The 22616-nt window shown below is 37.6% G+C and overlaps 3 protein-coding genes across 3 annotated transcripts; 2 read left to right on the top strand and 1 right to left on the bottom strand.

The window, feature by feature from the left end:
- Window positions 1-425: 425 nt before the first annotated feature.
- LOC109173672 (cyclin-C1-2-like) lies at window positions 426-3897 on the bottom strand. Its single transcript, XM_019322948.1, has 9 exons — window positions 3770-3897; window positions 3542-3648; window positions 2871-2910; window positions 2590-2634; window positions 2229-2347; window positions 2017-2131; window positions 1788-1832; window positions 1094-1241; window positions 426-955 (listed from the first exon to the last, which is right to left on the bottom strand). The coding sequence occupies exons 1-9, from the start codon at window positions 3799-3801 to the stop codon at window positions 854-856; spliced, it is 753 nt and encodes a 250-aa protein (XP_019178493.1). The 5' UTR covers window positions 3802-3897; the 3' UTR covers window positions 426-853.
- Window positions 3898-13097: 9200 nt separating this feature from the next.
- On the top strand, window positions 13098-16041 carry LOC109173795 (cytochrome P450 82C4-like). Its single transcript, XM_019323098.1, has 2 exons — window positions 13098-14167; window positions 15265-16041. Exons 1-2 carry the CDS (start codon window positions 13178-13180, stop codon window positions 15886-15888), a joined length of 1614 nt encoding a protein of 537 aa, XP_019178643.1. The 5' UTR covers window positions 13098-13177; the 3' UTR covers window positions 15889-16041.
- A 1191-nt stretch (window positions 16042-17232) lies between these two features.
- LOC109173797 (cytochrome P450 CYP82D47-like) lies at window positions 17233-19922 on the top strand. Its single transcript, XM_019323099.1, has 2 exons — window positions 17233-18223; window positions 19287-19922. Exons 1-2 carry the CDS (start codon window positions 17291-17293, stop codon window positions 19917-19919), a joined length of 1566 nt encoding a protein of 521 aa, XP_019178644.1. The 5' UTR covers window positions 17233-17290; the 3' UTR covers window positions 19920-19922.
- The last annotated feature ends 2694 nt before the right edge of the window (window positions 19923-22616 follow it).

The following is a 22616-nucleotide window of genomic DNA, read 5'->3' as shown; positions in this document are numbered from 1 at the left end:
AGGAAAATAAATTCCTGGCTTATGCTAGGTATTTTGTTTTCCATGGAAAACTAATATGATAATTTTACCCTCATCATTCTTTATTAATTACTCTTATTATTATTATATTATTATTATTATTGTTTAGGGTTATATTTGTCATTATACTCCTTATTCCTTACCCTTCCAAACTCAACCAAACAATGGAATTCATATTTCCAGTAATTTCTTTTCCACCAACCAAACAATGTAATATGTTTTCTTTGGAATTTATTTTTCATGGAATTTCAATTCCATTTCCTTTCAAATATTTTCCAGCGAACCAAGCGAGCTGTAAGTTGTATTTTTCTTCAAAAGGTGGCAAAGAAGTACTATCATGAATTTATGATTGATGCTATATGTGAATTGTGAACCTTGGATCAAGACACTGATAAAAGGGCAGGAGAGGAACAAGGGAAAAACACACAGGAATTGAAATTCAAGCTTACAGAATTTCAATCATCATACAACATCCAGCCTGCTTTGGCTAGACTGCAAAGCCTGAAATGGAATCTTTTTTCATGTTGGTGCAGGGACCATCCACTTTTTATCAAAATGTCCTTTTTTTCCCCTCCAGATTCTCACACATTACAATTATGAACAATACTGTGTATCTAATTTCCAGACAAATCGTGTACATCTTACTAGATGAATTTACCTACTATATTTCAGCTCATTATCTCGCGGGAGGAGAGGGGTCATCTCCCTTCTTGTCCTCGTTTGACTAGCAGGAAGTACGGGTTCAGCATCTTATTCCTCAACCGAATATTGTTCTCTGTCGTGTAACGTGTTCAGCCACTCGACATCACCAGTGATTTGCTGGTCATGGGGCGTGTTACTTTCCAGCCAGCTTGCTCATTGCAGCATTTACTCTTTCTTCCGTGATCATCTTGTGGCTGTCATAGAAATCTAATATTTCCATTGCTATGTTTTTTACCTGTCACATCATTGATATATAGACAGACAAGATGATGTGCATCAGTTTCATGATTTGTTTCCTAAATAATTATTTGATGCATGTTAATTACTATGGGTATTGCACACGAAGGTTAGAAGATTTAGTTTGCGGGCATACCACATTCATGTCAGCCCGAAGCTCCTCAAACCAGGAAGTAGTTTCCTTCTCTTTCAACACACTTGCTATGTATATGCATGCTAATGCTATCAAGTGTGGTGGATGTATTAGAATTAGATCCATCTTATATGTATCATTCACAATTCCCCTGAAAAAGTAGCAATACACGAAAAAGACATTAAATATCACAGTTTGTCAAAACCACACAGATATCGCTTATAAAGAAATATAAGTCAAAAGCTACTGTAGCCTGCAGTCAGTGTTGCAAAAATCCCACCTCGGCGCCAGCCGGCCGCCTAGCGTATCACCATAATCAGTGGTCCAGGCGGTTGACTAGGCCGCCTAAGCAACGCCTAGGCCGCTTAGGCGCTGACCACCTAGGCCTCCTAAGCACCGACTAGGCCGCCTAGTCGGCAGATTAGCTATTGTTTTTTTTTTTTAATTGGGTTATTTCACTCAAAACGATAATAACCCTAAATTGTTCAAACTCTAGATGTTTTTTAGGTTAATATTTAATATTTTAATATTAACTATTAAAGTATTAAATAGTTTATAATTATTAGTCTTAAAAAAATTTAAAAATTTTAAACATATCTTTAAAAAATAAAAATTAAAAAAAATACACCGGCGCCCTAGGCGCTAGGCGGCACCTAGCGATTTTTTCAACCATGCCCGTAGAGAATAAGTTCCTTACCAAGTCAGTTGTGTTGTATCATTCATGCCAGCATCCTGAAGCAACCTGACAGTACAAGAAAATAAGTGAACTACTAATTAAACAATGGATGAACTGATGAAGCAATATAGTAAAGAAACTTTAGAATTTGAATAATAATATCATTCCTTAAATTCATGACCAATATATAAATCATATGAAAGTTATATTGATTGTGCAACATATAAAAGCGTAAGGAAGTAATTCTTACTGTGATAGAGACCGGTATGGGTGGAATACAACCAAGTAATAGTCCAGGGCTTCCAAAACTTTCATTTCCATTTCTAGAATGTCCTTTATTTCATATCTATACTTATCATCTGAATCTGAAAAAATAAAATGGCATGTTAGTACCATATAAGGAGGTATATATAAAGGGACAAGAAGTGTAAATTGAATGCTATAGGATATTTAATTGTTTACATAATTTCTTGATATAAAATACAAGGTGTCTAGCCTGCACTGTGCTCTCTTCTGCTTTTGATGCCAAGTATAAGCAGGCTGGAGCAACCAGACGAGGATCGTATTCTGTCATACTTTTTCTGAAAGCAACAAAAGAGAGTTTACAGAGTTAACTTAAAGATGCAATTAGTTATGCTTCAAAAATTAAGCAAAGTTAGGATCCTATCAACATTATACAACTTTTTAAAAGGATTTTGTGTTGAATCATAAAAATCCAAATATAACCAACAGGAACAAGAAAACAGATTGATCAACTTAATGAAAGAGAATAAATCACCAGTTGTTCACCCCACTCCTAAACTAAGAAATGACTGTAATATACCTCACATAAACACGTCTCATGTAGGAAATGGCAGTAGCTACAACCCTGATAACAACCGACATGTTAGAAACTGCCAAAAAATGGATAAAATGGCAAATCAAAGTGTTTTTTTCCTAGAGTTGTTATTCACAACAACCCCAAATCCTGGAGAACACCCTGTCTCAAATAATGGTAGGTACATACTAGATGTGACTTTTTAGCCATACTAGGTGCATATAAGACATAAGAGAATATCGTATCTACTATCCAATCAGCCACATTTATCAGAAGGAAACACACACCTTTGCCTTACTTTGACATTTTGAGCCAATCTTGCAATATCTGGAAAGCGAGCAAAATGGATGTTAGAATATATGGCAGAATGAAAAACAATGTGTCAACATTGCAGGTTTTAGAGTATAGCTTGTTTCAAATGCAAGAAAAAGGCATCAATTCATTTAAGAAATCTGCAACCAATGAGAAGAAAGACGCGACATTTTGTTTAAACAGATATATCCTAGATTAGTCCATTAGCAATTATATGGAGTCTTGTCATCTGTATGCAGAGAACGTTGCTGAGATAGAACAGGTTTGATTTATTGGTTTATATGTCTTTTGCAAAATGCAAAACATCCATTCGAAACGAAGGGCCTTTATTACACAGAAACCACACAAAACAGAAGACATTCTACTTAAGCAAATTCCTCGGAGTAAATAATAATTTATTCACAATCGAATAAGAATAAAATTTTAACATCAATTATCAAAACTGAATTTAAGCTTCACGCATAAGTTTAATCAACATACATAACAATAATACTTAAATTCCCGTTAAAATCACCACCAAAAAAATTAATAAACCTCAATTTTTTTAAATTTTTTTCTATTTTGCAACGAAATTTCAGTACATAAATTAGTAGAAGAAAGAGATATATAAATAAACAATCTACAAATCAAGGAAGAAGAGAGATACAGTTGGACATATGGAGTTTGATGAGCTTGCAGTCCTCGAGAGTGAGGCCTCTGTCCTTATCAAGCTGCTGCACAACATCCACATATTCAGGATCCAGAAGCTGCTTGCTGAAATTTGAAACCAACGGAAAAAAATTACGAAATTCAGATCAAATTATAAGCAGAAAAAAACATGATCAAAACAAACAAATACACAAAAATTAAAAAAGGAAACACGAATCAAGCTTACCAGTGAGATGAGGTCCAGAAATTGGCAGCCATGATTTCAGTTGGCGAGAATTCAGAAGATGGAACACAACAGGACTCAGTGAGTTACAGTAGTGGAAATTTCACTCAGTCGCAGACTACGAAGGTGAAATAAGAAATTGATTCGCCGAAATGGATCCATCAGTTCTGATCTTGTTTGGGCTTTCAGACATTCAAAAACAATTCTGATAGCCCAAGCAATTAGGATTGAAAATACTATTGGGCTTGGGCTTAATGCGTGGCACTACCCAAATATCAAAAGAAATCATACTTTGGCCTCTCAATTGTTTACTACGGAGTATTATGTCATTTAGTTTCTAATTATCACTCTTTAATGTTAAAGTTTGGCCTACTCTAGCTCTATTTTTGGGGATGATAATGTCTTGATTGCAATATTATACGACAAAATAATAATACATATGAAAGTAAAGAAAAGAGCAGGGAAGTAAACAAGGAAAAACGGAGAGAGAAGGCCAAAGACCTTTTCATTAATAATTGTTCTATTTATATTTACAACGGAGTTTAAGTGTACATGAACTTCTCCCAAAGTGTACATGAACTTAAATATAGGAAGAGTGAGATAATGGCCATAAACTGAAATTTCATAACACTTTCCATTGGTTATTATCGACTAATACTCATGTCTTGTTAGAGATCTCGCTAGAAAAACTCTATGAAAGTAATATTTGGTATAGTTCATTAGCCAGATAGAGTAAAGCACCAATAACACTTAGATATGGGACTTCAGGTCCTAGCAGAACATCATCATCCCCTTTAGGCTTAAATGGGTCTTCGTCCACGTCAAGGGACTGAACCATCATCGAAGTACTGAGGGGATGTGATTTATCCATATAAAATTTCTCCAAGATTTTATTTGTATAATTTGACTAGTGTACAAAATTTTCATTAGGGAGATGCTCGATCTGCATGTCGAGACAAAATTTGGTTTAATAATAGGAGAATATGTAATAGTATTTTTTGAATATTAAATTCAGCATGGAATATCAGCAAAGTAAAATCACTTTGCACTCATAATAACTTGGATCCAAAATAACTTTACACTTGAAAACACTTTCAGAATATATCTATATATACTTCTCAGTCATGCGAAATAATTAAGCGACACCAAACAAATTTTGTGGTAATTGCGTACATGCAAAATATCTAATCATGATATTAAAATAAAATGGAATACTCATCATCACCGACCAAAAAACAAAACAAAACAAATATCCATTAAATGTCATAACATAATCACAAATGATTTGTTTCAGGCAATCTGACAGTGACATGATGAGATTCATTCTTTGATAGTTGTTTGTCATCTTTCTTTTTCATCCTTTGATCGATAAGCATAAACCAAATGCTTTGATGTGCGGCACGTATGAGACCAGTGCCCTTCACACCAACACCGATAGCAAATCTGTTTTTGACTAGAATTTTGCCTCAATGAGCCTTGATCACTCTGTTTCTTGTTTTGGGCCTGAAACTCATTGTTGTTGCCTTTACCTCTACAACCTTGGTTACCACGACCCCTTCTAGAGTTGCTCCGATCCCCTGGGCAATATTATGTGCTTCAAGCACCGGTGCAGAACCAACCAAACGGGCATTATGGTTCTTCATCAACAACAGTTGTGTTTATCAGCCACAAGGAGTGTTGAAATTAGCTCATAATGCTTCTGAAAATTCGTTGCCTCGTACTGTTGTTGGAGTACAAGGGGGTCTTTCTCAATCATATACTCATTTTTAAGCTCGTGATTGAAGTGCTGACGTAGAAAAATAAGAACTTGTGCCTTCTGAGCGTTAGTACTATATGAGTTAACAACAATAGTTTGGCTCAATTCCTTTGATGCCAATATATTTCAATAATAAGAGCTTGTGCCTTCTGAGCGTTAGTGCTTTGTGAGTTAGCAAGAATAGTTTGGCTTAATTCCTTGGATGCCAATATATTTCAATATCCCATGCACATGTCAGATAGTTGCCGATTTTGGCCCTACCAAAAGCGCAATCTTTAAAACCAACAGTCAACAGGGCCGGTTTTTAAAACCAATACCTAGCATGCTATTGACCCTATTACAATGTAGTATCTGTTCATAGCTACTTTCTCAACCTACTGAAGCACAAAGAGCCAATAACGCCTCCAACTAAGGCTCAAACTCACAACCTCCCATATGGGAGTCCAACCCGGGTGTCATCTGAGCACAAGGTGCTTGGCAACCTCCCAACCCATTATTCCCCTTAACTATCAATAATGACCTATTGACTACCTCATTTGACTACCCCCAACGGCCACTTTCTATTTTATCACTATAAAAGGAAGAAAGCAAAAAACAAGGGGGATACCTCATTCATGGACTCTTCCACTCTACCACATATTATTCACTCTCCCACCTCATTACCCGCGTGGGTGCGGGTGCGGGTATGGGGAGAGGGGTAGGATTGCGGTATCCCCCGCCCCCGCCCCGCCCCGCCCCATTTGCCATCCCTATGTGACATTCATGAGAAAAATATATTTTGCATGCTAATTATAATCTAAGTACCGAATTATTCATTGCATACATGCATTACATTTCCATCGATCTACACATAAATACACGTGCGTGCACACACACATATATATAATCATAATCAGGTGCGAACCACCCTAAACTTGCGAAATACAGAAGGATTGCACTGCAACTACTATGTGATTGCACTATAATGGCTCCCAGGCATGCTTGGAGGACATTTGCAGTGCAATCATATCTGATGCGGTGCAATCATATAGTAAGTGCGGTGCAATCATGTAGTAGTTCGCATGTTAAGGTCAATTCGCACCTAATTATGGACATATACATATCAATGTTGCAAAAATCGCGCCTAAGCTCTAGGCGGTCGGCCGGCCACCTAAAATTCGGCGGAATCGCCGTTCTAGGCGGTCGGCCGCTTAGGAGCCGAGTAGGTCGCCGTGGCCTAGGCGGGATTTAACTTAAAAAATAAAAAATAAAATAAAATAAAATAAAAAAATAAACTAGCCTAAGCGCTAGGCGCTCCCCAAGCGCCTAGAGGGCGCCTAGCGAACACACAGAGACAGAGAGGAATTATGCACAACTTTATAAAGCCACCATACACTTCACAAACAAATATTCTTTTAGAATTCCCTTTGAAATTATGCACAACTTTATAAAACCATCATACACTTCACAAACAAATATTCTTCTAGAATTCCCTTTGAAATTATGCACAACTTTATAAAACCACCATACACTTCACAAACAAATATTATTCTAGAATTCCCTTTGAAATAACCTTATGCATGTACTATAATTGAACTCAATACAAATGGAAAAGATACATAGGAAGATTATAAATCACGTTGCAACAAGAATAATACACAACTTTATAAAACCACCATACACTTCACAAACAAATATTCTTTTGGAATTCCCTTTGAAATAACCTTATGCATGAACTATAATTGAACTCAATACAAAATGGAAAAGATACATAGGGTGTGTTTGGTTCGCACATAGGAATCGGAATCGGAATGAGTATCAAATACTTGGTAATGGGTTTTGGTGAAAGTATTTAACATGTTTAGTAGTAGGGTGGAATGGTTACTAATAGTAGTGCTTGAGAATGAATAAGGGAATGAAACCCTTTATTTTATTTGGGTATGAGTTTTGCAATTGATGGGATATTCGAAACCCATAGTAGTGTTCTAAAAACCTATCAACCAAACAACAACAATCACTTTCATACCCATTCCTATGGACAAAACCCACCAACCAAACACACCCTATAGTAAGATTATAAATCACGTCGCAACAAAATTGAAAGTCCATAAAAAACTTCACATGCATATATACCAACGTACATATAGGGTTTAATTTCATAATTACAGAAAAATAAGATATGCTGAAAAGTAATTGAGCATATTGTTCACACGAGAATATGATTGCGATTTGTGCTGATAACGTGTTGAAAATTTGGTCTACTCTAGCTCTATTTTTTGGAATGATAACACCTTGATTACAGTATTATACGACAAGATAATAATACATATAAAAGTAAAGAAGAGAGCAGGAAAGTAAATAAGGAAAAACTGAGAGAGAAAATGCCAGAGAAACCTTTTCATTAATAATTGTTCTATTTACTCTACCAAAAAAAAATTGTTCTATTTATATTTATAATTGAGTTTAACCATATATGAACTTAAATTCTTCCCAAAAGGTTGAATCTCCAACCCCAAGACTACCAAACTCCGACCCAACAGAACATCTGAGATGATATAAATCATGGTAACTCAATCATATATGAACTTAAATATAGCTAGGAAGAGTGGATAATGGCCATAAACTGAAATTTCATAACATTTATAAATTTAATCATTCAATTACTTACAAAATCATCAATTTAGTCCCATGGTCATTGATACTAACATATATGTGTTGATTTATTGTGAAAATTAGGTGGTTCATGCCAAATTTCAAAACACAAAATAAAACAACATTCTAAAATAAATGAAAGTTTAACCTTCAAATAATCAAATTGATAGCATTTGGAACAATTGAAGCACTAAATTCATAAATACTGACAATAAAAAACTAAATTATATAACAATCTATAATCGAAGGATCACGTGTATAATTTTTTTAAAATTATCAAACAGAACTAGAAAATAAAACATAACACAAAGCGACAACAAATTTGTTAATGCTTATTATATGAGATTCTATCCCAAAAAGTATCTAAACTCATAATTCATCTTATGCTTCTGGGTAAATAATAAAAGACAACCCTACCGCTACATACTTACTAAGTTAACATAATTAGCATATTTTTTAAATTTCTCTCCGTGTGTACGAAATATTACAAATTTATTGAACCTCTTTGACAATTAACTGCTTACATACAGTCTAATAGTAAAGGTTATTCACCCTGAAAGGAGAGATCACTTTCGTATAATAAAATTATGAGTTCGATTCTTATTAACATTTTCTTAATCAAATATGTTGCACAAGATCTTTTTAGTACAATTTATATTTTTTATATAGTTATGTGATTTGCGAGTTATTACAGATGTGAAAATTTAACTCAACAACCCCATAAAAGAACAAAATAACTAATTAGTACGTTTCCATGTGGTGAGTTATTATTACAATTATTGAACTAAAGATAACAACTGGTTGCCTGACAAAGAAAATCTTAAAATCACTTCTTTTCCTTACCCTTTCATGGAGAATGCAACGGTTGACACGCTGTTGGATGAGAGTGGTAACAGCTGGGATGACAACACCATAAAACATATTTTTGATCCAAGAGATGCTGATTTAATTATGAAGATACCCCTTGCAATGAACCAGGTGGAAGACAAACTCATTTGGGCACCGGAAGACGATGGTAAATTCACGGTTAAGAGCTGCTATAAGACCATCAATGGGGTGTTAAACAATGATCTAAAACTTGATTGGGCTCTGTTCTGGAAACTTAAACTTCCACCCAAGGTGAAAATATTTTTTTGGCAGGTTTGCACTCATTGTCTCCCAACAAAGACCTTACTACAGACCAAGAAGGTGCAATGTGATGACATTTGTGCTGTGTGCAACAAAGATGCAGAATCTTCATATCATTTGTTTATTGAATGCGGATTAGCAAAGGAGTGCTGGACCTTGCTAGGCTTTCCTACACCAATACCTACTGCACCGACGTTCCTGGACTGCTTCCATCAGTTTGCTCAGTCCCTATCCACTAGCCAACTCTGCCTGATGATCACTACTTGCTGGGAAATTTGGAAACACAGAAACGACAAAGTTTGGAACGGCAACAAATCCCAATCGGCCCGCCTCATCATCACTAAGGCTAGAAACTTCCTTGAAGAGTGGAGCAAAGCTTCGATTCCTACGAACATGCATGGTCACACTCGGTTTGCGGAAGATATGAAGTGGTCGAAGCCTCCTCAAGGATTCTTGAAACTTAATGTGGACGCGGCCATCGATACAGATAGCGGAAGAATGGGCTTTGGCAGCATTTTAAGAGATGAGCATGGCAGTTTTGTGGCTGCTAGAGGGCTCCAACGGCTTGGAACCTTTTCGCCAAGAGAAGCTGAATGTGCAGCAATCAGAGATGCTCTGGAGTGGATTAAGCTGAAGAATTATGAGAAAATTCAAGTGGAGACTGACTCTCTTGTTGTAGTGCAGAGTTTAAAAAATCCTAGAGGAGACTCTTCTTTCCATCTTATCATTAGAGATATTGAGATTATCTTGAGGGATCTCCCTCAAGTCACTCTATCATTTGTTAGGCGATCAGCAAATCGGGTAGCCCACGTCTTAGCGAGGCAGTCCGTTTTTAGGTCTGGTTGTACGGAGTGGTTTGTCAACCCTCCTTCTTATCTTTGTAACCTGTTATTTTCTGATATTAATGAATAGTTTCCGTTTGTTTCCAAAAAAAAAAAAAAAAAAAAAAAGATAACACATTTAATTGATGAATGGGTCCTACTCAGCAATGAAAATGGATGAATGATGTTTGATCAGTACTGAAAATGGATGGTGGTGAGAGGGAATATATATATATATATATATATATATATATATATATATATATATATATATATATATATTGTGTGTGTTCAAATACGGATAGTGTTTTATGTGCGGTTGTTGTGGATTCACCATTAGGTACGTAAAAATGCACCACAATGAAATGCAACAATGCACCACACACCCAAAAATATGCACCACATCTAATTGTGCACTTTTGTACACTTTGTGGTGCATTTATGTGTACCTAGTGGTGAGTGCCCGCACAGCCACACGGGAAGCACTGTTCGCACGGGAACTTGATCATATATATATATATATATATATATATATATATATATATATATATATATATATATATATATATGAGCATGATTAAATTAGAATATGATCTTATTATTGTAAAAAGTGAGAATTGATCTCAACGGTCTATCAAGTTTATATAAATGGTTGAGGATTTTAGTAAAAAAACAAAACAAAAAAAATCAATTTTATATTTATTGAAAACTTTTAAGTCCAGAGTCATTTGATAATTATTACAAAATTGAAATTTTAGTAATAGTAAGTAATATAATACTCTTCACGTGTTTCTACAAAATAAAACTCTTCATTAACGTGATATATGCAATGTTCCCTTCCTAATTCTAAAATCTGTCATTTTTGTATATTACATATTTACATTAATTAATATAATGTTTCATGAAGGTGATATGGCGAGGTGCCCACGTACACCCAGTGAAGATTGAGCAACTTCACTGTTCATCACAATATTTTGTTGCCTCAAATCCTCAATGGTCACTTCAATTCATATATATGTCCTCCTCAATGTGATGTCCAGTCTGTGGTATAAGCTTGAAATGCAATAATATGCCATGGGACCCTGCTGTCCCTGCATCATATACTCAATGACAAATCTAAAAAATATTATATTGTTGATAAGAAAAATGATATACTTTTAAAAACAGTTCAGAATGTTAATCTTTTCATATTAATAGCAGTTGAGAAATGATAAATTGAAACCAAAACTTTTTAGGAATGTTCAAGTTCCGATTTAAATTGCTAGTTTGAACTTTTTTTTTTTTTTTTTTTAGTAAATTCTATTCTTTATTTTTAAAATATTATAAATTCAACAATTAATTTTTTCTCAATTTAGAACGGGCACGATTGATTCCAATTCTCAATTTTAATAAACCGGAACGGGAACCTTTTACATTATGATTCTAAACTGAGGTGTGTTCATATCCTTAATTATTTCATGCATGTAAAAGTAATTAAATGTATTTTCTGTTTACATTTCTCATGTTCTCCATTAGTAAACGCATCATCGATCCTTAATCTCTTTCTCTGGAGTCGTAGTCAATCTAGTTTCCTAATTTACCTGGGGACATTCAATGCTATAAAGCCTATAAATACCCTGAAAAGGGCAGTTTGCAACTTTTAATACACTGCACGTAAATGCTTCGCACTTAATTACATTTTTCTTTTTTTCAATTCTCACACCTTTTTTTAGCCCAGTATTTCCACGTCGAACACAGTAATTCATCCTAATTTAATGGTAAATACCTGCATATCCAAAATTTAGGATCAAATGCTTAACGTTTGGTTAAAGATGGGTGAGTCCTTCCACTTAACTACTACACCCGACAAGCGTTGCCAGGCATCATGAGCTATCATAGTCGAATATATTAGCGGTTGGATTGTGTCTGAACAATTCCCTAGAAGGACACTAATGATTATCTGGTCTTGACGAAACCAAATTAGATGGGGTGAGTTTGTGATGGTTTGAGCAGGATCGGTAGTAGAACTGTCAATATAGCTGAGGAGATTAATAAAGCCAATGAGAGTGGATTAGACTTGACGTCTCCGGACAGAAAAATTTGTGATAGTGAGTTTAATAGGAAAGTTTGTAGGTTCATTGGTGATTGCAGGAGCAACAACACCAGGTAAGGAAGGAGTGGAGGCTATTGATAAAGCTTTAGAGATAGGAAAAAAAAAAACTTTCAGTAGGAAATTCAAGCTTTTGATACCATGTAAAACAAACTATGTTTTATTAATGAAGAGATAGCAGGAATTTACAACAATTACTAATGTACAACAACACATTTAGAACATATAAATTAATATAAAGAATGTCATCCAGATATATGCTTAACACCCTCCAAGTTTTGGCCATGAAGGTTAGGAGACTTAGGAGTGTAATTAGTTGCAAGCCTCTTAATCATGCACAATCTTGACAAGTCTAAACAAAGTAAGATAGTTGAAGCGTTGTTAACGTAATTTTCTTTAATATATATTATCATTAAATAATTAATTAATTAGTAATTAGGAGAAAATCCGCTCGTGGAATAGTTAACCACAATCTTGACAACTCCAACAATAAGACAATTATTTTTTGGTCAGTATGGACAATTTAATTGATTCTTAATTGGTAAATTATGGACACTATTTGACAGTAACAGTGTGAACGTTACACTTAAAGGACACTAGGCACTGGTCCTCCCCTTAATGACCCACTAAGTTATTATGACTTACATTTCGATTATCTTGTCGGGCAGGAATGTAAAGCTCTAAAACAAAGGAATTTTGCCTTTTGTAGGCAAAACAATTACCCATCCATCTTATTTTATGTGTCTGATTCTGTTAGACTGAAGTTATTTAATTTAATATTAGTATACAAAATTTATATGTGTAAAAACTAAAAAAGTATTATTAAAACAAAACAAAAAATTAAAAAATAATTAAAAAAAAAAAGTTGTTTGACCAATGATAAAATGGGTGGGAATATTATCTATGTTCTCTACCACTATAAATCCACTCCCAAGAACGAAGAATCATTCACATTAAACTCATCTGGATCAATTACAACGTTAGTCATGGTTCTTGATTTTCCAACTTTCTTAGCCACTTTTTGCTTTCTCTTTGCCTTGCTCTACCTTTCATGGAGATCCAAGATTTTTCATTCATTCACCAAGAAAAAGACTCTGCCGCCGGAAGTTGACGGTGCGCGGCCGATTCTCGGCCACCTCCGCCTACTCGGCAGCGGGGGTATTCCTCTCGGCCGGAAACTGGCGGCGATGGCGGATAAATACGGCTCCGTTTTCACCCTCCGCCTTGGGATGTACCGGATCCTGGTGGTTAGCAGCTGGGAAGCCGTGAAGGACTGCTTCACCACCAACGACAAAGTCATGGCGGCCCGCCCGGATTTCGCGGTCGCGAAATACCTCGGCTACAACTACGCCGTGTTCAGCCTCGACACCGACAGCCCGTACTGGCGGAAAATGCGGAAGTTCGCCGTGACGGAGTTGCTGTCGTCGCAGAAGCTCGAGAAGCTCAGACACCTCCGCGTGTCGGAGGTGGAGACGAGCCTGAAAGAGCTCTACATGCTGATCACAAGCTCTTCCTCGGCGAAAACCGTAGACATGAGCGAGTGGTTCGGGCAGTTGACGTTGAATTTGATCGTGAAGATTGTCGCCGGGAAGCGGTTCAAGTTTAAGGTGAAGGAAGACGACGATTGCGATGAGTACAAAGAGGCGCAGCATATCATCGAGGTGTTTAAGGAATTCATGTACCTTAACGGGCAGTTCGTGTTCGGAGATGCTTTTCCGTTCTGGATCGTCAGGTGGGTGGAGTTTCAGCGCCGGGTGGTTAAGGATATGGGGAGGATTATGAAAGAACTGGACACCATTCTTCAGCGGTGGTTGGACGAGCACGTCGACGCGCGGCGGAAGCGGTCGTCGGCGGCGAACGAGTCCGGGAAGAATGATCATCAAGATTTCATCGACGTCATGCTTTCTATGATCGACGACGACTTTGCTCGGGGACTTGCTTATCCTCCTGAAATAATCATCAAGGCAACAGGATTGGTCTGTATACGCCTTTACTAATTTTTTTGTTTTTTTGGTGAATGGGGTGAACCGTGACTCGTTAAAGGATTAGAAAGAGGTAAACCAGCTAGGTTACAGGCTCTTATAGGAAGTTTTAACTTAGAACTTACCAAGTCAATAACTCGACTAATTTGATTGGGGTTGCAGCTTCGTTTTTGGGTGACGGGTGTGGCCTTGCAACTCTAGCTAAAAAAAGACTACAATGAAATAAATAGGTGGCTCCCATCAAAAGTCTGAACTTGGAACCTTGTGGTGGCGGGTTACCAAGTCAATCGTTACCAATTTGACTAGGGTTGCAGTCAATATTTAACTATTTTTTTTTCATTTTTTGGGCAACGGGTGGTGTTGGTAAATTTAGAGGTGACTACAATTTTGATTTCGGACAAAATCGCTGATTTCGGTTTTAAAAATAAAAAAATCAGAACCAGAACTTTATATAAAGGTTTCAATTCCGATTCTAGAACCGACGATTCTAACCGGATTTTTTTTTTTTAAAAAAAAAAAAAAAAAAGTTAGGCCATGTTATTGGCCAAATTGGCGCAAAGGCCAAGATGACCAAAAATTGGCCTTTGCGCCAGGGGGACCCACTGCCCATCGCGGCAGTATGCCAGGCAGCTTGAAGCTGCCAACTAATGCTATGTGTTTTTTTCTCCGGTTCCAATATTTCAAGAACCTTAACCGGAACCTTATTGGTTCCGGTTAGGAACTGGTTCGGTTCAATTCCGTGGTCATTCGTCGCTAAATTCGTCGATTACTACATTATCAGTTACGGTTTGAACCGAACCGTGGTCATCCTTAGGTAAATCTTATTTTGTGATGATTCTAGCGGACAAAGGATTTCTAAAAGTGGGTAAATCTTGTTTTGTGACTCTAGTAGATAAATAATTACTGAATATAATCTAAGTTATTATTCAAACTAAAAAGGTTAATAGGTTGCTTCTTTAAACTTGAAACATTATCGTAACCAAGTCAACAGACCAATTTGGCTGATATGATATTGCATGCCCTAATATTTTCTTCTTTTTTATACATTTTTGCTCTAATTTTAATCGTTATGTCTCATTTTATGCATGCAGAGTATGATCATTGATGGGTCGGATACTACGGCGGTGCATTTGACATGGCTATTGTCGTTGATAGTGAATCACCCCGATGCAATGAAGCGTATCCGGGAGGATATAGACTCAAAAGTCGGCAAAGAAAGGTGGGTTGAAGACGGGGACATTAAGGACATGGAATACCTTCAAGCGGCGGTGAAAGAGACGCTGCGGTTGTATCCGCCGTTGCCGACGTACGCGCCGCACGCGGCGACGGAGGACTGCAAGGTCGGCGGTTACGACATTCCGAAAGGGACGCATCTGTACGTGAACGCCTGGAAAGTGCATCGGGACCCGCGGATTTGGCCGGAACCCGAGAGGTTCATGCCGGAGAGGTTCCTGACGGCGGCGCAGGCGGATGCGCCGTGGAGGAACTTCGAGTACATCCCGTTCGGCGGCGGGAGGAGGTCTTGCATCGGGAACACGTACGCGATGCAGGTGTCGCACCTCACGGTGGCGCGGTTGATTCAGGGATTCGATTTCGAGACGCCGTCGGAAAAGCCGCTGGATATGAGCGAGGGTTTGGGGATTACTCTGCCGCGCGCGACGGCGTTGGATGTCGTCATCACGCCTCGCCTGCCGCCCAGCTTCTATGGACTCTAGTCTTCAGGTGTAAACTCTTGGCCATATCAATGGCGTGCAGTGCGATCTTCTTTAATTTGTGTAATGTTATTTCTTGTTTCGCCCAATAAAATAATACTCCTTATCTCCCGAAATATTTAATTTGTCTCAAAAAGTTAACTCCATTTTTATTTATGCTCTTTGTACTTTTTTGACAATTTTGCTTCATTTCTTCATCTTTCTTCATCTCATGATCCATAGACATTTATTCTTTTTTCTTCAACAAATACTATATAGAGTAGTGATGTATATAAATTTGAATTATGGAGAGGATTGTCACTATTGAGTTGCAAATGTCAACAGCCTCATGGGAGTTTGTGGGTGAGGCATTGTTCTGTTAAAAGACATTTGGAGGATGTGTATTTTAAGAGAGTTATAAAGTTCTTAAGCTCTTTAAAAAAAAAAAAATTACACTTCATAAAATTGATCGGAGATTGGAATGAGTGCAATATCAGTTTAAGAGACTATAAGAAATGAATAGTATGAATAGTTGTTGATGCCCATATCTGCCAAAGTTTATTTCCTTGATTTGGAAATGAAGAGACATGGAAGGAACTAGGAAGAATAGTGTATTATGTATGAGTAATTCTACATATACTCTTAATTCATATTCTCATTTTGTACTCCTTGTAATTTGACATGTTTTGATTGTTTAATTTTATAAGGGGCTATGATGTTTATCTATTTCTTTCTTTTATCCTTTTATCAAATTCAGATACCATCTAAGTATTTTCCATGGTTCTTCCAAACGATTCTTGAGAGGATAAGAAGCAAATTTAGTTTGAGTGGATGAGAATTGTTGAGAACTAATGAGTGCGTGTGGGCCTGTGACAAAAGTTGAAAGGGTAAAGTGAGACAATAAAAATACAATAATGTTAATTTTTGGAAAGTAAACAATAATTGGACAAATTATGCTGTGAGCACGTTCCACCTTGTAAGGTGAGCACGATTTTATATCCATATTTTTTATATTATAGATTCATAAAATTTATACTTTAGATTTCAATTGTTGAACTCTATTTTCACAAATCAGAGAACTATATGTTTATAATTTGATAATTATACAGTTTAGAAATTATGAATTTACAATACAGAAATTATGAATTTACAATACAGATATTATGAATCTACTGTATAAAAATTATGAATCTACGATTTAAAAATTATGAATTTAAAGTATAAATTTTATAAATTTACAATATAAAAATTATGAATCTACAATACATAAATTATAGATATAGAACCGTGTCCACTTGCATGTGCTAACACCATAATGTTTCAATATTTGAGATAGACGAAAAAGTAAGACATAAAATGGAACAAAAACATTAATATGTTAATATATCTATGCTAGCTAGCTAGCTAGTGATCCTCTTTCTTCATAATGGATTTGCTTACCCATATTGCAGCTTGGCTTCTACTATCTGCGTTACTCTACACACTATGGAAGAAGTCCCAACCCAATTCCAACAGAAACATAGTATTACCGCCGGAAATCCCGGGGGCCTGGCCAATCATAGGCCACCTCCATTTACTCGGCGTCCAGATCCCACTGGCACGAATCTTGGCCGCCATGACCGACAAACACGGCCGGATCTTCTCTCTCTGGCTTGGCATGCACCGCGCCATCGTCATCAGCGACCGAGAATTCCTCAAAGAATGCTTCACAACCCACGACAAGGCCCTCGCCGGCCGACCGGAGTCATCCGCCGGCGAGTACCTCGGCTTCAACTACGCCGGCTTCGGCCTAGGCAGTTACGGCCCGTACTGGCGCAAAATCCGGAAGATTGTCATGTCGGAAGTCCTCTCCGCCCGGCGGCTCGAGAAATTCAGCCATACCCGAGTCTCCGAGGTCGAAACCTGCATCCGAGAATTACACTCCGCCGTCATCGCCGCCCAATCTCCGGCCACCGGAGAAGCAATGATAAACATGAGCCACTGGCTGGAAAAGTTGACGCTGAACTTAATCGTGAAGATTATCGCCGGCAAGCGGTACAAGACGGCCGGGGTGGAAGACGACGAGGCGAATCGGTCGAGGAAAGCGGTGACGGAATTATTAAGCCTGTCGGGACAGGCTGTTGTGTCGGACGTGATTCCGGTAACGTTGTTGAGATGGGTGGATATCAAAGGAGTGATTAAGTCGATGAAGCGGGTAGCGGCGGAGATGGACGCCATTATTGGAGCTTGGATAGATGAGCACGGCGAGAGAGCGCCGGAGAATGAGCGTGACTTCATCGACGTTTTGCTTTCGGTGGTCACCGACGACTTATTGGAATATGGTCACACCAAGCGTACAATAATCAAGGCTACTATAATGGTACGTCATTTAAACTATATAACGTTATATTTTTCAAAAAATATACATAACTCAATGTCTAGGATTAATAATGATTAAGAAACGCGGTGGCAATTTGGTCTTTTTACATATAGGTCAAATTTAATGTGCGTGATTTTACTTCATAAGGTACCTAATTTTTGTGTTTAAGGTGCATAGTTTCTGTGTTGTGTGTTTAAGGTGCGTTGAAAACTTAAGTGCATCATTCTAAAGCTTTAGGTGCGTGATTTTCCTTCTTAAGGTGTGTGGTTTCTGTGCTTTAGGTGCGTCAATTGTTGAAACTTAAGGTCCGTCGATCTAAAGCTTTAGGTTCCTTGTTTTCTTTCTTAAGGTACGTCGGTCTAAATCTGTAGGTGCGTGATTTTTCTTATGTGCATTGTTTTCCTCCTTTAAGATGCTTTGTTTTCCTTCTTAATGTGCGTTGTTTTTCTTCTTAAAGCGCGTCATTTTTACAGTTGATTTTTTCAGTTTTGGTTCCCAAGTTCAAAATTATCTAATTCAAAAGAAAAAAAATGATACAAAATATAATAAAAATAGTAGAGTTATTATCTTTTGGAGTAAATATGAAGAACATGGATGCATTTGAGGACGAGCGTTTTTAAAAAAAAAAAAAAAAAAATTGAGCCTTTGTCCCGTTGATCTAGATTTGATCAACGATTCAAATCTAACATCATTTTTCACCTAAGAACATCCTGCACCAGAACTTATATATATATATATATATATATATATATATATATATATATATATATATATATATATAAAGTTCCTGTACGCTTGAGTGTCTTTCGTGCGGTTGTGCGGTGATTAATGTGTTTTGTTTGTGTGTTGTGTACTTTAAATGTACCAGTTTAATGCTTAAGGTGCGTTTCTTTGCACAATGGCATGGAAAGTCCTTCCTGCCTTGATCCCTTCTCTCTCTCTCTCTATATATATATATATATATATATATATATATATATATATATATATATATTTATATTTATATTTATTTATTTATTTTGTTTTTGGAGCTCATTGTATTGGGCTTGACTTGTATGTGCAGACGTTAATAGTGGGTGGGTCAGATACCACAGCGGTCACCTTGACATGGGTGCTATCCTTACTGCTCAACAACAGAGATGCGCTGCAGCGTGCCCAGAAGGAGATAGACACCGTCGTCGGCGTCGGAAGATGGGTGGAAGAATCCGACATCAAGAACCTCCCATACCTACAAGCCATCATAAAAGAAACGTTACGCCTGTACCCAGCGGCGCCGCTCTCAGTACCGCACGTAGCCACGGAGGATTGCGACGTCGCCGGCTATAACATTCCGAGAGGAACGCGCTTGCTGGTGAACCTATGGAAGCTGCACAGGGACCCTGAGGTGTGGGCGGGCGCCGAGGAATTCCGGCCCGAAAGGTTCTTGCCCGGAGGCGGCGCGTCCGAGGCGGATTTTCGCGGCCAGCATTTCGAGTTCATCCCGTTCGGATCTGGGCGGCGGTCGTGCCCGGGGATTACTTTCGCGATGCAAGTGAACCACCTCGTGGTTGCTCGGTTGCTTCAAGGTTTCGATTTTAGTACGCCGTCGCACGCGGCGGTGGACATGACGGAGGGCGTTAGCGTTACCCTCCCCAAGGCTAAACCCTTGGAAATACTAGTTGCCCCTCGTCTTCCTTCTCTACTTTATGAATCTTAAATATTTTTAAATTACACAAATACCACCGTGTGTGGTTTAGCATCTATTTTTCAAAAATAGATGCTAATAGTCTATTTGTTTTTGTCCAATTTGTACTAATACAAAAACTCTACTCTTCTTAGCTTTTCAGATTTTTTCATATACTTTCTCAACCATCGCCTCAACTGAGGCTCGAACTCATAATCTTCCAAATGGAAGTCCAACCCGGATACCATTGGACCACATAATTCTGATTTTTCAAATTTTGATTTATTGTCCTAACTAGTGTTTGCACCCGTGCGATGCACGGTCATAAATCTAAGAAGTAAAATGTAAGTACTTAAAATTAAAAGTAATAGGATGAACTGCGAGTTTTATTAAACATTATTGAAAGCTTCTTTATATATGACATTTGTAGTCGTATTTTTTGATTGTACATTATCGTCACAAATCAAAATTTTTAATCCGCTAGGATTACTAACCCTTGACACCGCTACATACATTTGTCCGTGATTAAACACCGGCCTCTTCAAAAATAATCCGACGTTTGACAATGTTTGTCCCTGGCTTTTGTTTATTGTCATGGCATATGACAACATTAGCGGAAATTGTTTTCTTTGAAACTTAAAAGGCAATCTTGGATCTGACGGTGTTAAGGACATCCTTGGTATTAATACCTTTGTACCAGCACTTGTTCCGGTCAATATTTGAGCTTCTAAAACATGAGTAGCCAACTTTGAAATGATCATCCTTGTACCATTGCACAACCCCAATGAGTGATCAATATTTCTCAAGAGCATAACCGGTGATCCAACTTTTAAAGTCAATGAGTGATTTGGCACTCCAGAACATCGTAAGCCATTTAAAAACTCCGGTGTGTGTAGATTAGCAAGCATGTCAACATTGGAATCAGATTTGCATACCGAATCACAACTGAGATATGTCATTCCTTCAGCAGTATTATATGCATTCATGTATTCATTGATGTTATCTACCACGTCCAAAGTTGGTGCCAAAATTGCACAATCTTTTAGATATTTGACATCTCTATTTCCAGTACGAAACCCCGGGAATATGCTATCAACCATTGTAGAAATAGGATCCTCCACTGACTTGAGTAAGAATTTATCTGGAATATTGATCTCAGACTCTCCATCCAATGAATCACCAATTGTTCCGTCACCTATATTAGCAATCCACTTTGCATATTCTTCAATCTCTTGAACTCCTGAATCTGATTGCAATGCCCTAAGCCGTAGATTCTTTGTTAGCCTAAATACTTTACAGCTTCTCCAAAGATATGATGAATTTATACTTGCTCCCACAATATCTTGCCTGGTGCCCTTTGGAATTACTGGTAAAATTTGTCTGAAGTCTCCACCTAACACAACGGTTTTTCCACCAAAAGTCATTTCAAAACTTCTTGGATTTTGAACACGCAGTAGATCTCTCATAGTTCGGTCCAAAGCTTCAAAGCAAAATTTATGCATCATTGGTGCCTCATCCCAAATGATCAACCTACACTGCATGATCAAGTGTGCCAACGGACTGCTTTGACTGATATTGCAAGTAGAATCTTCATTGACAGCGATTGGTATTGCAAACCTCGAATGCGTTGTTCTTCCCCCTGGTAATAATAGAGAAGCTATGCCACTTGATGCAACATTTAAAACTATCTCACCCTTTGACCTCAAAGCGGAAGACAATGCTCTCCACAAAAAGGTTTTCCCTGTACCACCGTATCCATACACAAAAAAAAACCCCCCAACCTCATTCTCAGCATCGTGCAATACGTTATCATATATTGCCTTTTGTTCTTCAGTCAGTTGGTCCAGCAAACTATCATTCTCTTCCTTCATTGCATCTCTGTCATATGACAATTCCTCTTGTATTAACCTATTGGTTGCTCTGTCAAGATTCTGTAAATCAGGAAAGGGCATTGACGGAAAGTCTTTCAAACTCTTTCCCATAGTCGTCAGAAGTAGTTGTATCTCTGAAAGTGCATAATTCTTTTTCTGATCTTCAGATAAAATTAAATCTGTGGTATAATTATCAAAGAAATAGTATAAGTGTGTTTATAAAAGTAGATTGCATCACATGAAGAAAGATTGTAAAAGAATTGAATACCTCCAAGTCCAGTCTGTTCTCTAATCTTGAATTGTGCATCTTCAGTCAAAGAGTTCCACGTAGATTCCCACACTACTTCTGGGTGTGACATTGAGTTGGACATCAACAAAGTCACAAACAATCTTCTCAAATTCGCAGATGTGGCCCACTGACCTGCTTCTTCTATAGCATGAACATATTCTTTATCGTCGTCTACTAATCCTCGAGCTGAACACGCATCCCTAAAGGATTCGTACTGCACACCATTCACTTTTTTTATATCTGAAAAACTGGTGGGCCCTTGAAATTTATTCAGAAGACATCGCAAATAAAAGATCTCGCCACTGGCCGGAGGCACATAGAACACTCTACCTATTGCAAATCCTCTTTTCCTTGGCTGCCATTTCCTAATATCTTTTTTCCATACAAACTTCGTGGGCATTTCAGCATATGTCAATTTCCTTGCTTCTGGGTATGTTTTATTTGCCTCAAACCATTCTAGAAACATGCTTTGTAATATAGTTGGTCGACTGAGTATGTTATCAACCGGATCATCGTCTGCAAAAACTACACTCTGTTGATTGGGCAAGTGAAAGCTTAATCGTTCAACTG

The sequence above is a fragment of the Ipomoea nil genome, unplaced genomic scaffold (assembly GCF_001879475.1).
Source record: "Ipomoea nil cultivar Tokyo-kokei standard unplaced genomic scaffold, Asagao_1.1 scaffold0482, whole genome shotgun sequence".
Lineage (NCBI taxonomy): Eukaryota > Viridiplantae > Streptophyta > Magnoliopsida > Solanales > Convolvulaceae > Ipomoea > Ipomoea nil.
The sequence above is the reverse complement of the archived record's forward strand: the minus strand, read 5'-3'. Positions and strand labels throughout refer to the sequence as shown.